General features: G+C 40.9%; 1 protein-coding gene across 1 annotated transcript in view; it reads left to right on the top strand.

Annotated features, from left to right (window-relative positions):
• The first annotated feature begins 7,565 nt into the window (after positions 1–7,565).
• The window catches only part of RYBP (RING1 and YY1 binding protein), a 221,032-nt gene continuing 213,285 nt past the window's right edge, over positions 7,566–15,312 (top strand). Inside the window, exons 1-2 of the mRNA XM_029601090.1 lie at positions 7,566–7,792; positions 8,463–8,588. Coding sequence (XP_029456950.1) covers positions 7,761–7,792; positions 8,463–8,588 — 158 coding nt within the window. The 5' untranslated portion in view covers positions 7,566–7,760. The remainder of the gene's footprint in view (positions 7,793–8,462; positions 8,589–15,312) is intronic.

Here is a 15,312-nt window from a genome sequence, read left to right as displayed (position 1 = left end):
GATTCCTTGAAGGCAAGAAATAAACTTTATTCAAAGTAGGAACAGTTTCTGGAGCGATCTTTAATACCATAAGGAAGTATCTCCTTAAGGTAACTCTAGGAGGTTCACCAACCACCCTAGGAAAGATAAGAAATCTTAAATTGAGATAGCATAGTCTTTTCTCACAAATTCTACCCTTCTCTGATGAATGCCTCGCTCTTTGATGACCATTGTTTGAACAAATTTAATTGAAGAAATATCTTGTTCCAAAGGAATTGATTATGTTTGATTTTACGGGCAGAAATATGAGTTTCTAGATGATTTAAGACTGCATCTATTACGAGAGTGGATCCTTGGGCCGGCAGAGTAGGGAACCAATGGGGAGAAGCCCCAGAGGGCCCTTTCGACGGCAGGCGAGGTTATAAGAGACCCGAGACCCCTCGGGACCTTCACCACTACCAGCCCTTGTTCCCTGCAGGTTGAGCCCTTGGGTGCCAGGGCCGACTTGACTTACGTGGGGTCTCAGGCCAGTGGTAAACTAGAGTTTGCAGGCAAGGACGTAGGCAGAGGGCGTACCTCGTAGCGAAGCTGGCCGTGGTCCTGGCAGGCAGCAAATCTTGTAGTCAGGCAGGCAAGGGTCTTGGCAGGCAGAGTATCTCGTAGTCAGGCAGGCAAGGGTCTTGGCAGGCAGGGTATCTCGTAGTTGGGTAGGCAAGGGTCTAGGCAGGCAGAGTATCTCATAGTCAGGTAGACAAGGGTCTTGGCATAGAGAAGCAGAAGACAGGAAACAGGTAACAGATGACAGCAGATCCAAACAGGAACTGAAGCCAGGAGTAGTCAAGGCAAGGCCTGAGAAGCAGGCCCTGCCTTAAATACCTGCAGGTTAGGAAGGAGGAGTCCGGGCCCCTCCCGCAGTGACCCCTGAAAAGGGGTCAGGTGGCGTGCGCGCGCGCCTGGGAAGTCAGGGGTCAGGAGGGAGGCCAGAGCAGGAGCTGCTGGCGTGCTGTCCTGCACGCGGCGTCAGCATGGCGGTCTGGAGGGAGGGCTGTGGCGCAGCTCACCAGCTGCGACCGCCGGCTGAAGAGAGGTTCCCGGGTCCAAGGAGGCGGAGTCGGCTGAGCCGGTAGGTGGGGAAGTCTGGCTGTGGTCCCGTTTGGCCGACTTTCGCAACACATCAACTTTGGCCAAGCAATTAACACAAGCAAAGCTAATAGAGGCCACCGGAGGCACTTAACTTTTGCCTTCTGTGATGGTTTTGCAGACCCCAGGTTTGGAACCAATGCCCTAAAACCCATGCTTGCACTCAGATTCTTAGAGGGGTCTTTCATTAACAAAAAGTACTGACACTGTTAGATACCCAAAATAATACTATAGGTCAATATTCAAAAGCCATTTAGATGCATAACTCACAAGTTAACCATCTAAATGGCTAATGTAGCATATTCAGCCACCTATGTGGCTAAATTATAGCTGGATAAATAATTATCCGGCCATAATTTAGCCATATAGAAAAGGGGCATTCCAGGGATGGCTGAGATATCCAGCTAACCTAGCTGAATATTGGGTTAGCCGGATATACCTGATATTCAACTAGGTTAGCTGAATACCTTCAAAAGATATCCAGGTAAATAGCGCTGTGAATGTAAGATTTAAGAAGCCCCTTCCCTGAAGCAATCAAAAAAGAAAATGTTTTGCCTCTTGTCCCTCCCCTCTTCTCTCCCCGCCACTTGTAAGATATGGTTGCGTCATATCTAACCCTCCCCCAAGAACTTCCTTCCACCCCTTCCGAGAGAGAGCTAGGCATTTACCCACTCCCAATGCACTCCAGTGTAGCCTCTGTCAAAACTACGCTGGAAGCATAAACTACACACGTTTTATGCTTTCAGCACTAGAAGTGTGTAGTTTATGCTTCTAGTGTAGCTTTGACAGAGGCTATGCCGGAGTGCACTGGGAGCGGGTAAGTGCCTATCTTGTTCCCAGCAGGGATTTCCCTGTCTCATGGGGGTGGAAGGAGGTTCTGGGGAGGTTAGACATGATGCAGCCATATCTTATAAGTGGCAAGGAGAGAAGAGGATAGGGAGAAGAAGCAGCTGGAGGGGAAGGAGCTGGGGGGAGGGGGTACCACCCTCTGGATAACTTTAAGCAAGTATATTTAGTGGGACATTCCTCCCACTGAATATATGTGACAAGTTATCCAGCTAACCTTAGCTGGATAACTTGTCTACTAAGTGCCATACTGAATATGGACCTCCAAATTTTTAATGGTAAAATATGAAAACTACAGACTTCTTTTGCGTATCTCCCAATTCATAATGCTGTCAAAACAAGACAAAATCTAAATGTTAGAACTCAGGGTCATGACTCAGTGTGCAGGAGTTCAATCAGAACTCCTTGAATCTGATCTATCAAAGGCTTTCTCCCCATTCAATAGCTAATGGAATAAATCAGACACAGTAATAAACATGGTAGATGATGGAAAACAAAGACTAATTGGCCCATCCACTCTGCCTAAATAAATCCATTCCACTCTGTCAAAGAAATATCTTACCTACTAGCTATAGAAACTTGACTGCTTGTAGGATATCACTCCTTATCCATCAGTTTTTTTTCTTCCTCTTTGGTTCTCAACCATTCAAGGCAGATGAACATAAAATATTCTATACTTAATCGAATATCCAACCCCTTCCTCCCATGTCTTACCACCAAACTACTACAATTAGTGAGGCCGTTTCTTTTCCTTAGCTCCCAAAGAAGAGCCCTGAACCGATATGGACTTCATCCCATGATGGAGAAGAGGCCTGGGTTGCTGCGGACCCGATCCTGCAGTGGCAAAGCAAGAGGCCTGGGCTGCCGCAAACGCCATCCTGCGCCAGTGCAGAAGAGGTCTGGGCTGCTACTGACCCTATCCTACAGTGGCGAAGAAGAGGGCCTGAGAGAATGTGAATGCATTTGGCAGCCAGAGCCTGTGTGGGTTTTTGTATGTGTGAACCAGACCCTGTATATGTGTGTGTGTGTGTTTTTTGGGAATCAGAAACCTATATGTGTGTGTGTTTGTGTGTGTGTGAGCCACATCCTGTGTGCTTATGTGTGAGCCACAGCCTCTCTGTATGTATGCGTGTGTGTGGGAGTGTTTGTGTGTGAGCCACAGCCTAAGTGCTTGTTTGTGTGTGTGTGTATGTGTGGGTGGGAGCATTTGTGTGTGATCCACAACTTATATGCTTGTATGTGAGCCAGAGCCTGGGTGTGTGTGAGTGTATGTGTGAGTGTGTGTGTGTGTGTGATGAGGTGGGACGCCAGAGCTTGTGTAAGTGTGTGTGAGTGGGAGTCAGAGCCTGTGGTTGTGTGGGAGTGTTTGTGTGGAGCCTATAAAACTGAGTGCTTGAGTATTTGTGTGTGAGAGAGCCTGTGAATGGAAGAAAGCCTGTGGGTATGTGTTTCTGAGTGATTGAGGGAGGAGGGGAAGAAGAGAGAAGAAACAGAAAGAGAAGAGACCTAGAAAAAGGAATTAGAAAAAGACCAATAAGGAGAAAGTGGAAAAAAGAGACCAGGATCAACACATTAGAAAAATAAAAAGATCAAACAACAAAGATAAAAATAAAAATTAATTTGAGTTTTTAGCAATTGGAATATGCTATCTTTGGGAATGTGTGGCTTCTTTTTTAGAGTTCCAGTATTCAGAATCTGGTTTCTCAGGCTTTCCATTTCAGTTTTGTCTGCATGTTTCTGTTTCTGATTTGTAGTCCCATATTTCTGTATTAGGTAAGGGTCAGTCTGTGTTCTGCATGTTTGACAGAGGTACATAATGACTGCTAGCGTGTAGTTTCTTTGTAGGGATTTGTAGTAGTCCGGCATGTTCTCTTACCCCTGTAAGTGGTGTATTAGTGTTCTAGGGCCTGGAGTAATATTTTTATTGTTCCCTTTCATTGATAAGGTTGCTGCTGTTTGAGTCCTGAGAGTTAGTGCTGTTATTGTATGGTATAGCAATGTTCTAGGTCCCTCTCTTTTTTTTTTTTTTTTTTGCAGGGTTTGTGTTACTTCACAAAATGTTTGGCAGTGGAGGGAGTTTGTTTTGCTGTTACATAGGTGACATCAAAATTTTAATATATTTTTTTGCATATTGGGTTGTAATGTGAAATATTCTAGTTCTACTCTGCACCTGTTGCAAATCTTAAGTTCTTATGATTATTGCTATTTTATTGTAATTTTGATATTCTCTGCCTTTCTGGAAAAAAGGATTCATAAAAGAATACATTGATATTTGTTTTATTACATGATTGATTGGATCTGATGTTTTTGTTATGCATGCTTTGTTTGTTTTTTTACATGATATTCTTTTTGTGTATTTATAAACTGTGATAAATATAAAATAAATTAATATAGATTAATAAGGTATTTTTAATATTGTGTTTGAAATAATTGAGTTAAAATATTTAAATGTGTCCATCATTGTGCATGATGGCTGTTACATACTACTTAGACATCCATTTACTCTAAGGCATTATTTATTGAAAAGAGTATAACTAGTAAGGATCAGACCTGTATTCCTACTGCCCACACATGTAACCTTGTTGCCCCCCCCCCCCCCCAATTCAGTTCTGGCTATACCACTTGCCATGAGAGAGAGTATGCATAAGTGTGAGCATGAGAGAGTATGTGCATGTGTGTCAGTGAGCATTTGTAAGTGAGCATATGAGTATGTGCATAAGAGAGAGAGGAGAGGTTTGTACAAACAAAGGGGGTTATTTTTCAACTCATGTTATGGTGCTTTTCACACAACAATGAAATTTGTACAATGTTCTCTCAACCTAGCTTGATGGACTAACATTTTTGTGTGAGTTTCCTAACTCTGAAGGACATCAAATCTTCACAAGAGTGTACTGTTCTGTTTGTACGTCTCACTTTGCATGTCAAAGTGGCCCCTAACCCCTACACTACTACCTAAACCTCACCTCGAGTTACTAGGTGGGCCTCCTTTAATAGCATAAATAGCTGCTTACTATGGTGTCCCCCTAATCTCTCTCTCTCACATGTAATAGCACTGTCCCATTTGTTATCTTCCTTCTACCAGGACTCTGAGATGCCAATTAAGTCTATATCATCATTCACTACTATACATTCTGACTTCTATCATAAACAAACATCTCAAAGTATGTTTATATTTTCATTTTGCTTTTTAATTGGAATCTTTTAGATCAGGTGAGTTTTTAATTACAGGCATTTGGACTACTTTTCTTATTATTGGAACCTCACTGTTGGATGCCCTACTTCTAATGCGTCATTAATATCCTTGGAAGATACCTCCCTCCGAACTATTGAGCGACTGTAGGCTTTCCCCTTTGTTCTAGTTTAAAAGCTGCTCTATCTCCTTTTCAAAGGTTAGTGCCAGCAGCCTGGTTTCACCCTGGTTAAGATGGAGCCCATCCCTTCCCCAAAAGGTTCCCCAGTTCCTTACAAAACCAAATCCCTCTTCCTTGCACCATTGTCTCATCCACGCATTGAGACTCCGGAGCTCTGCCTCTGACTACAGATAAGTATCAATTGGCCTATTCAATTTGTCCAGTTTTCTGGTCTATATTGCATATGTCCCAGTTGCCAGTCACAGAAGGTTGACAGTTTGTAGGATATTGTTTCTTATCCAATAGAATTTTTGTTTGCTTCCTTTTTGGTTCTCTTTCATACAAGTTCCCATACTTAATCCAACAACCAGACTCTCCTGCTCTCATGTTTTACTATCAAACTTTGCAATAAATTATCTAAACATCTATCAACATTAATGAGGCTCTTGCCCAAAAACTAGTAAGGCTGCTTCCTTATTATCTGTCTGCTTTATCTCCTGGCTTGTTAGATGTTATCTGGCTAGCACCAATCTACCAGCATTAACGTGGCTGTTTCTGGCTTGTTGTAATCTTCTAGTTTCCACCCAACTACCCTATGAAGTAGTATCACAATCTTGTGTTTCTTTATTGGTGTCTTATTTTCTTCTTTTGAAGAAGTGAAGGGTGAGTTGTTTGCAATACCGCAGTCTCCTAACCTTCAGGCCGATGCAATAAAGTCTGCATAAAAAAGGTGCAACCAAACTGGTGCCCATTTTTTAACGTGCACATATCCATGTCTCCTGCGTGCCCGTTGCAATATGTAAATGAGCTTTCATTCTAAAATGGACGCGCTAGGGATAAATTGTGCATCCTTGGCATTGGGTGCCCAGGAGACATGGCTGTGTGCAGATTACCAAAATGGATGCTCATTTTTTGAGTGTCCATTTTATTGCATGGCAACAAATTTACCTGTACAATATACATGCACAATATACACAGCCTGGAGCATTTATATTGTGTGCCCAGAAATATTTTTTTCCCTCAAGCCTTTTTTCTTCAGGATGTTGATTTCTGTGGTTCCTCCTACTTGTATCGTGATGATCCTAGGTAGGAGGAACCACGGAAAAGCAGTATTCTATGTTTTTGAGTAGACCCCTTGATGCATATCAAGACTTTACACCTGCTCCGGGGCAGGCAGAAAATTTGAGAATTAAAGAGTGCTCCTTGGCTGCTCAGCGATTTTTGGCATCCTGGGGTAATAGCTAATAGCCTCATCTACATGGCATTTATATATGATGAATGCTATTAACTATGCCTTTGCTTGGATGCGTGTTTTGGAGGTGTTGATCCCCTTATTGTATCGGGGGTTATGGATGCATGTCCATAACGTGCGTCCAACCGCTTGTTAACCTGTGCGCTAGTCTGGGCACACTTTATTGCATTGACCTCGTGTCTTGTATATCTGTTCCAAGCTTTAATTCTGTCAGGTCTGTGGTTGTCACTACATCCCGTTACTTTTTCGAACTTATAGCCTTTCATTTCCTTTTCACTTCTTGGGGCTTCATGCAATTTACTGAACCTAAATCATTGGATTAGTTTGTCCCTTTCACTTTGCATCCTTAGCTTTTCTTCAATCCATCTTTTTCTTCACAATTGTCTTACTGTTCTCTTCTATCTCTCTCTCTCTCCCCCTCAACCCATTTCTCCCATTCCCTTTTCTTAGCTGTCACGGTTTAAGACTAACAACTCTCTAAAACTTGAGTTTATCATTCAGTTTTGTAATTGGCATAGGCAATCATTCTCCGGGCAGCAGCTTTTCCTTTTTCTGTGTGGTTTGCGCTCATCGTCATTCCCTTGCCCCCGGGCTCCTCTCCGGCTTTGCCTATTCCATGCCAGACTCCGTCTCCACATCCCTCATTAACTCAGAGCATGTTGTCTAGAGTAGACATACACACATGTAGCCATGCAGCTGGCACACACCTTTCTCTCCTCCTCCCATACCCTCTCCTTGTAATTTTCCCCGCCTCCCTCCTGTTTTCTTCCTTCATCACTTTCTTCCCTGTCCGAGACTTTTAAAGCCCCCGCGCGCCTCCATTGGCGGGTGCCAGGGGTGACGTGTCACGTGGCCCCGCCTCCTCGCTCGGAGCTTCGGTAGCTGGGGTTGAGTGGAGACAGTTAGTGGCGGCGACGTCGGCGCTGGGGTTGGAAGGAGCGGGGAGACGCGCGCGGAGGAACTGAGAAATAAGGATTTTCGGTGTTCTTTTTTTTTTTTTATTATTATTATTTTTTTTGGGGGGGGGTTTGTTTCCAGCCATCTCTCGTTTTTCAGTCGGTGCTGCGATCTACCTTTTTTGTGTATTTTTTTTTCCTTGTGGGAATTTTTAAAAAAATTGTTATTATTTTATTTTTTTTATTGTGTGTGTGTGTGCGCACTGTTGTGCGGTGAGGTGGTGGTGGATTAAATTCATGACCATGGGCGACAAGAAGAGCCCGACCAGGTACTGGCTGAGCGCGAGGCCTACATTTTTGCCATCGAGAGACAAGGTGGTGGGGTGGTGTGTGACCGCGTCCGGCGGTACGAACAGGAGGAAGAGGGGGGAGAGGACCCCAAGATGGAGATGTCTGAGCTGGGGAGGGCGGCTTTCTTCTCCTCTGTTTGTTTATTTATTTATTTTTTTGTTCTTCTTTCACACAGACTGTGTCTCCTCTCCCGTGTGCCAGGGCAGTGCAGCTATGGCGGCTCGGGCTTCTCTCCTCACATACACTCTCTCTCTTTCTCTCTAGTCACTTTCAGACAAAGGGAAAATTTACAAGGGGCACGCCTACACTGTTTAAAGTAAAAAGAAAAAGAAAAGAGAAAAGCTCATTGTACTTTATTATTTATTTCAGCGCGCGCCATGTACCAGGGAATAACGAGCCTTCTGCGGGGTTTGCGTTTAGGGGACGATTTGGCTGCTGGGGGAGGAGGTGTTAAAATGAAAAACAAAATCTGCACCTTTCCTTATGTTTCAGTGATGGTTTCCAGGAATTAGGTGGCCGTCGGATTAAAAAAACGGGAAGAAGAAACGCTCTTTTGAGGGACGTGGGGCATTGATTTTAATCGTTTATTTTTGCTTTTTTTTCCTTCCTCCTCCTGTCTCCCTCCCCCCCCCCCCTTTTTTCCTCAAGGCCAAAAAGGCAAGCTAAACCTGCCGCAGACGAAGGCTTTTGGGATTGTAGTGTCTGCACCTTTAGAAACAGCGCTGAAGCCTTCAAATGCAGCATCTGTGATGTGAGGAAAGGGACGTCTACAAGGTATATAGAATGTATATCTTAAAAATTAAGTGTTTAATCCTCGTTTCTGGATATGTGTGTATGTACGTGTCTGTGTGTATATGTATATATATAATGTACACATGTCGACTTGTTGATTGCAGCTGTCTGACTTTTTTTTTTTTGGAGGGGGGTGTTTGGTTTGCACAAGGCAGCAACAATATAATTTTTCTAAGTTAACTTGTTTTATCTTCTAGTAGCAGAGAATACTCTGGAAGGAATCATATTGTTGGCTTGGCAGTAATGATCTAGGTTTATTTTTTTTTTGTGTGTTCTATGAGCAGTAGCTTGGATCTGGATCTAGAATTCTTATTTTAGGCGGAGAACATGCTCTCTTATTATTCACTGATTGTTTACATTTCTGTCTTGGAGATGTCAAAAACTGTATGAAATTTTGATGGTATAGAAACAAGTTTTGCTGGTCTGAGAATGTGGGTAGCATTTCATTTTAGAAAGGCATCTGGTTTTGCATAGTATATACTGGAAGAATTTGGCATTTCTGATATTTTAACTGAGTTTTGTTAAAACTGTGCATAGCTATGATTATACAGGTTGCAAATGATCTAGATTCTTTACATTTGCAGAAGTAAATATTTGGCTTATTTTTTTTTATCGGAGTGGATTGGAGAGAGCCTGGACTATTGCTGTTGCCTTCTGTTCATTTACATAAATCATTTGAACTTGACTTTTTTTCAAATATGACAGTTTGGTTTTCATAGCATTCTTTTAACTTGTCTTGCATACCCTGTTGGGCATTTTTGAAATTTGAAGGAACATGTGAATGAAAAAAATCTTCCATGGAAAACTTATTCAGTGGAAAAGTAAGAATATATTTTCACCCCTTGACTTCATGCAGTGAGTGCTTGTCACCAAGAGATTATAAGGGCAACTTTGTAAGGCATATTCTGTTGGAGTCACTGGGCTGCCTGCTGACAGGACTACATTTGTGTATAGTATAGTATTCCACTAGGCCCTTAGTTTCCAAGCTTGAGTTTGTAACTCATGTTTGTTACAAAAATACAATTATGGTACCCGCCATTAATCAAAAACACTTTACATCAACAAAATACTATGTGCTGTTCTTATTTTGATTTACTTAATGGGGATTTTCTTTGACCCACTCACAAGGCTTCTACCACTACCACTTGGATCTTGATCCACTGCTGTTAAATGTAGGTCAATGTCAGAAAAGTCTACCAGTTCTGCTCACAATATTTTTTTCAATTCTTTGGTTAAGCCTTGACCTTGGATAAAGTGTATCATCTATTATTTGATTACTTCATTTGTTTTGTGCAGTACTGTACAACCTTCAATTTAACTATTTCACTGTAACATTATGAAATGTGTATCAACATTAGTGATGGTTAGTCTCATACAGCAGAGTGTATTGTAAAATTCTATTTAATGCCACAAAATCAGGGGCAGGAAGGGAATGGTCCTGGTATAGTTACTACTTATACCAAGTCAATGCACAAACTTTGCTATGAGCATATTGCTTGTGTGTATGTATATATAATATGGTAATCTGGTGCACTTTCTGCTGGTCATGTTTGTGTGTTTTTCCCTGGTTGCTGGTCCGTGTTTATGCATTTTTTTAATATTCAGCATCTTCCAGAAATATGTTTAGTATGGATTACAAGTTAAAAATATTCAGAATTGCAATAAAACACATGCACTAGAGGGCAATAGAATGCCCTGTGATTGAATAGCACATTCTTAAGTAGCAAATGTGCATGCTGTTTTCTTCCAGCGCAGCGAATAGCAGCTGCTGGAATATAGTGGGCCGGGGCTCAAATGGCACACTTGAATGCAGCAGCCGGTGGGGCAGGAGCAATTTGGTATCTCACCTGCCCTTGAAGACCCATGCTTGCCATGAGGTAAAGGGAGGGGTCGGGATGACTGGGAGTGGTGGGAAAAGGAACATAGGGGACCCGAGTTGTTTTAAAGTTTGAGGGGAAGAAGGTGGTTCCTGATGCAGGGAATGTGGTGGTTCTTTGTTTTTGTGGTGAGGGGGAAGTTGAAGATTGGGGGGGGGGGGGGAAAAGGGTTGTGTCAGGGGGAATAGGAGTCATGTCATTGTACCCTGTCATTTTATTTACATTTTCCTGATACTAAAATGGTGGTAAACAGTGATGGTCCATGGGACTACATTACTGTTTTGATATTTGGGTCATTTATGAGTAAATATGACAGAAAGCAGTAGTGATTGACTGACTGACTATTCAGTGAGTAATATACATACCTGAAATCTTTCAGAAGAGAGATTTTTTTTCTTTTATTGTGGTTTTGCTGATGACGTGCAACTTGATGACTGGGAAACTTTGTAAAGGCTGATTTTTCTTTCCACATCTGTGTCATAATCAAGGCAGTTTAAGTGGAATCATTTGTTTTTGACAAATAAGTATTCTCTGTATTATGTTATCCAGTAACAAACCTTGTAAAATTGAGTTTTGGTGATGTAAGATCTTGAGTTTTGATGTATTAAAGTTGTAAAGATATCTGAATTGATTTTTACCATTTGTGATTCATGTTTGAAACACAACTAAGTTCTTGATGTGTTTTCTATTAATAGGCAGAAAGGATTTTAGCATGTATGTATTTTACTAACATTTGAAATGCTAAATTGTATGCATGTCACATTTGTCAGTATCAGGTACTTGCCACACATTTAGTTTTAGGACTCATGCAGCAATTAAGAGCTGTAATTGTCAGGTGCTATTGCAAAAATCTAATTATCAGAGTTTTGTTTTTTTTTACATAAAATTTCAAGCACATCAAATAATTTAGTTTGTCATTTAATAATTATCAATTCATATCCATACCCTAATGATTACCAGCATTTCAGTTCCTAAAGAATTTTCCTCAGGGTTTCAGTATTTTTTCCCAGGGTGGATTCTTGTTCAGGAGAATCAAGTAATTTTGATTAACATAAACAATATCTTAGGTGCTGCACGCTAGAGGTGGAGCATGATTTCACTATGGCTTTCTTGCACACACAAAAAAATGTTCAATTTTTTTTTTTTTAATTGAGAGAAGAAGCAAAAACAGCATTCAACAAACAACTAAAAAAAATATAACGCTTGACAAGACAGTGCAAGGACATACCAAAATCTAATCATGATAAAGAAAATTTGAGTAGCGGTTCCCACATAGACTTAATTAACAAATCAGACCTGTAGCTTTTGGCAGCAATTTTTTCATATTTAGAGCAAAGGCATATGCCATTCCATTACTATTAACATCTAAAAATGTTATCTTTCCCGTGAATAATAATTAGCTTCAACACAATTGAAAGCAGAAAATCAGGAAGTTTTTCTTGTACTTTTGGTGGTGGCGATTTGTAAAACCTCCAGAATATAATTCTATAAGATAAGGTAGTATCAAACATACCTTGTCCTGCATGTCTCTTCAAAAAACATGCAAATTAGGGCAAATGCATAACACATGGGATAGGGTTCCCACAGTCATAGCATAGGACAAATATTTATTGTTCATAGTCTCACCTTATCTATCTTAGAGGGTGTCCAAACTGCTCTATGAGCAATAAAACTTGTAGATTGAGTAACTGAGGGTGATAATGGTACTCAAAGGGATTTCTCCAAAAAGTAAATCCAAGACGATTGGTCCAGAAAAAAAACTCGACTCCTCCATGTCCCCCTAACCCCCAATGCCCATTTACCTCCTCCCTCTATAGCCCAGATTGCTTACATTTAAGCCTCCCATCCTAAGTCCCCATTACTTACCAGTTCCTGTATCTTGGAATCATGGGTGCTTCCCTGGTGGATCGTGCTCATGCTGCAGGAAGTTCTTGTACTCTGACAATGTTATTGAAGCAATAGGAATAATATTGGGGTGCAGGTAGGAAGAATCAAGATAGGATCGAAGAGCTCTGAACTCACATCAGACATTTATTTATTTATTTATTTAGACATTTTATGTACTGTTGTTCCATGTATAGACATCCACCAGCAAGAGCAGTGGGATTTGTAGCTGTGTGGAGGCCAGAGTCCACTGTGAAACTCAGCAGAAAGCTGCAACAGGGCCATGACCCTGAGTTTGAAAACCACTGGTAGAGGTCCCAGTATAAGGAGTGCTCAATAGAGCACATATTTTCCTGCAATGGTGCGCACACTTTTTTGTGTGAAACTACTGATGCAGCAAATCTTCATATTGTTTTGTGCCTTTGCATAGAAATCCCATGCTAACGAAGGCACCCCTGTAAGTTATTTACCCTCAATACAGAGAAATTCACTCTCTTTACTCCATCTCTGTCCAGGAGTAAAATTTCCATCTCTGAGAAAACATGTTAAGTTTCTAGTGCTAATGTTAGTCTGTGGGCAGAAGCAGTTCTGGTGCTGGGACCAATTTTATGTGCATAAAATTCTCTCCTGCCAACAGAGTTAAAATGTGCGGTCAGTCTGTGTTGGATGCGTATTTTCAACTATTAATGCATTAGCATATTATTTCTTACCATTTTTAAAACCTGTGTTAACCTGTATACTGCATTTCAGTGCACAGTCTACTCTAGGGCATATTACACCTGCCTCTTGAGTTTTAAGATTAAATGTGTTTTAGATCATAGAAGTAACTGGCTAGTTGACTACAACTTAATCCTCGGTGGGTGTGTATCATTAACATAAATTAATTTTTTATAATTAATGTTTCTAATGTTTGCTTAGACGAAGCCTGGTACTAGAATAGCACAGTTACCATGGGTCAGCAATTTTAGTGCATTTGCTGATCTATGCATTGATAGTACTGTATACTTTCTTCTGATCATTGTCTTTAGTCTCTGTTAGCACACTAGTACATTGGTCCCTAACACTGGCCGAGAACATAGTATTTATCACATATATTAATGGCTGATAATGAGTTGGAAATGAGGCACATGTTAACGTAAACTGTAAAGTATGTTTATGCAGACATGCATGCTTATAGAAACGTAAAATGTACTCTTCACTGAGATACTTTTTCTTTGTTAATGCAACTGTGGTACATTTTGCTGCATTAATAAGTAGTGAGCAAATTTGCATAGTTATACATCTCATTACCTCATTAGCATAGATTTGTTAGCAATCACAAGCTGTTAACACACACATTTGTGATAATGCAAGCATTTATTTTATTTAAAATATTTTACCTGCCCTTAGGGCAGGGTACAAAATACATCCATATTAATTTAAACACAAAATATTACAAGACAAGTACAGGTTTCAGAGTGCCGCAAAAGAATCTTATAGAAGGATCAATTATTTGCACATCTATGCCTTCTGGAACAGATAGATAATTTGATATTGATCTTACTTCTGAGGAGGAGGGAATTCCAGAGCAGTGGTTCAGCCATTGAGAAGGGGCGTTCATGGATCTCAAGATGGACTAGCTTCAATGAGGGTACTTCCAGTAATCCCTGATTAGAGGATCTCAGGGAGCGGAAGAGAGTATCTAGTTTTAATGTCAGTGGTCCAAGGAGAAGAATCATTGTTGAGCAAATTATGGTTAGTGATTGCAAGCTTGTATTGGATGCAATATGTTATTGCAAGCCAGTGAAGGGATTGAAGAACTAGGGAAATATAATTATGTGCAGGAGTATCTGTGAGGAGGCTTGCTGCGGAATTTTGTATGATTTGTAATGGATGGATAATGTATGCAGGGAGACCAATAAACAGAGAGTTGCAGTAATCCAGTCCAGAATAAAGAGGACTGAAGTACAGTTCGAAAATCTGAGAAGTCTAACAGGTTTCAAATGTCTGAGTAGGAGTAGTTTAAAGAATGACGATTGAGTTAGAGCCCTAATGTGTGTGTGCATGGATAATGATGAGTCTATTATGATGCCAAGGTTGCGAACAGTGTCAGAGATGGTGATTTGTTGACCCTTAAACTATTTTGTCAGGAATGTTTGTGGTTGAGGTTGAAAGGATGATTTCAGTTTTGTTGACATTTAGGGCAAGTTTATTCTGCTTTAACTAGTTATGGATTGCAGAGAGGCATAGTAAGATGAACTTTTCAGTAAGCAAGCAAGATCATTTTAGGGGAAAGAAAAATTGTATGTCATCTGCATATAACTTGTACCCCAAGGCTAGCGAGCTACCGGCATAGATGTTAAAAAGGACAGCCGATAGTGTGAAGCCTTGGAGTGCACCATAGCAGAGTGTGATCCAAGAGGATACATCAGAGGAACCTAGTTGAGAGAGAATTGTGTAATCAATAGTATCAAAAGCCGAGGAAATATCTAGGAGAAGTGCTGATGTTGAACCTACATTGAATTGTATCAAAATTGGAAAGGGGAAGCATTTCATTGTTTATGAATCTGAACTGGTATCAGTCAAGGGTACAATATGAATTGAAGAAATCTATAAGCAGCTGTAAAGCTATACTTGGCTAAAAATGATAGAGATGATATGGTATGGTAATTTGTAAGCAGTCTCAGGTCGGCTGTGGATTTGTTTTCAATATTGGGTGGACAGATGCTCTTTTTAGGCTAGGAGGGAAGTCACGAGACAGATGAATTAACAAATCTGGTTATAAAAGGGGGCAATATCTGTTTGCAAAAATTTCATGAGGGTAGTAGAGCCAAGGGTTAAGAGAAGCCTCTCTAGACGACCCAGAATCCTGATCGGAGAGGAGCTCTACTTCTACTTCGGAGTTTGTACTTGGCCGTTTTGATGTGATAGAATGACCAGAGAGCTCTGAGTGTGTAGAAGGAGCT

Source organism: Rhinatrema bivittatum, chromosome 4 (assembly GCF_901001135.1).
Source record: "Rhinatrema bivittatum chromosome 4, aRhiBiv1.1, whole genome shotgun sequence".
In the NCBI taxonomy this organism is placed as follows: Eukaryota; Metazoa; Chordata; class Amphibia; order Gymnophiona; family Rhinatrematidae; genus Rhinatrema; species Rhinatrema bivittatum.
The sequence above is the reverse complement of the archived record's forward strand: the minus strand, read 5'-3'. Positions and strand labels throughout refer to the sequence as shown.